The sequence below is a fragment of the Opisthorchis viverrini genome (genome assembly GCF_000715545.1).
Source record: "Opisthorchis viverrini unplaced genomic scaffold opera_v5_3755, whole genome shotgun sequence".
NCBI classification, from domain to species: Eukaryota; Metazoa; Platyhelminthes; class Trematoda; order Opisthorchiida; family Opisthorchiidae; genus Opisthorchis; species Opisthorchis viverrini.
This window is the reverse complement of record NW_008756289.1, coordinates 1-871: the sequence shown is the minus strand read 5'-3', so window position 1 is coordinate 871 and position 871 is coordinate 1. Positions and strand designations below refer to the sequence as shown.

Genomic DNA, 871 nt, shown 5'->3' with positions numbered 1-871 from the left:
AGAAGCATAGTCAGTAGTGTTTCGTGTTAACGGAGTGGAGCGCAGGCGGATGAGATCAATACACCTTAGTGTGTTCTTTCGGATGGCAGTGATTGGTTGGTATGAACCTAAGAATTGATGCGAGAACCCTATAGCATGGACGATACAATGACCCGTTAACTGAAGCTCCACAAAAACACAATACGGAATTGTGTAGTTGCTGCAACAAATGTAAACAAGAAGCAAACGAAATTCGAAACTCACTTTGCATTGCTTTGCTGGCCTGCTCCATTGGCTATAAGATTAGTCAAGTGTTCATATTCGGCAAATAAATGCTTCTTGTAGGAAAGAAACTTTGGCTCCAATTCTTTGGGGAGCCAGGGGAAAAGCGGGCTCGGAGCAACAGAATGTGTGAACCGCGAAAGTCCTGAAAGGCGTGACCAGTGCTGCTGAGTTCGAATGATGTACCGACCCAGAGAGAATACGGTCATATAAAAAGCTGTGGAAGAAAGCCCGTGTGAACGCTTGGAAAGTGACCCTGCAACTGATGATAACTACTAGAAAACAAACTTTCAAAAATAGTTTATTTCGGTTTATCTACAGTACACAAGCTAGAAAGACAAGTTATTCGGATGGCAGTCCTAGGAGGGCGGAACGTCTCTTTTCATGTATCGATCCACCGAGAGGTTCATCACTTTCAGTCGCTTCGACGGGCTGATCCAACAGATTTTGTTTCTCTGCAATATCGGACAATAGCGATGGTGGCGTCCACAATTGTGCCGAGGGAACCGTGAACAACATGAAATGCTCAACAATAGCTTCCACCTGTCGAACAAAACAACAGCTTATTTCAGCACAGGCATGAACACTACTCACGTTTCGGCGATCCATA

At 44.7% G+C, this 871-nt stretch overlaps 1 protein-coding gene across 1 annotated transcript; it reads right to left on the bottom strand.

Moving 5' to 3' along the window:
• Window positions 1-239: 239 nt before the first annotated feature.
• T265_12272 (hypothetical protein) lies at window positions 240-470 on the bottom strand (the record flags this gene model as incomplete). The annotated part of the gene is made up of 1 exon (XM_009179546.1): window positions 240-470. One exon carries the CDS (start codon window positions 468-470, stop codon window positions 240-242), a length of 231 nt encoding a protein of 76 aa, XP_009177810.1.
• Between the last annotated feature and the right edge of the window lie 401 nt (window positions 471-871).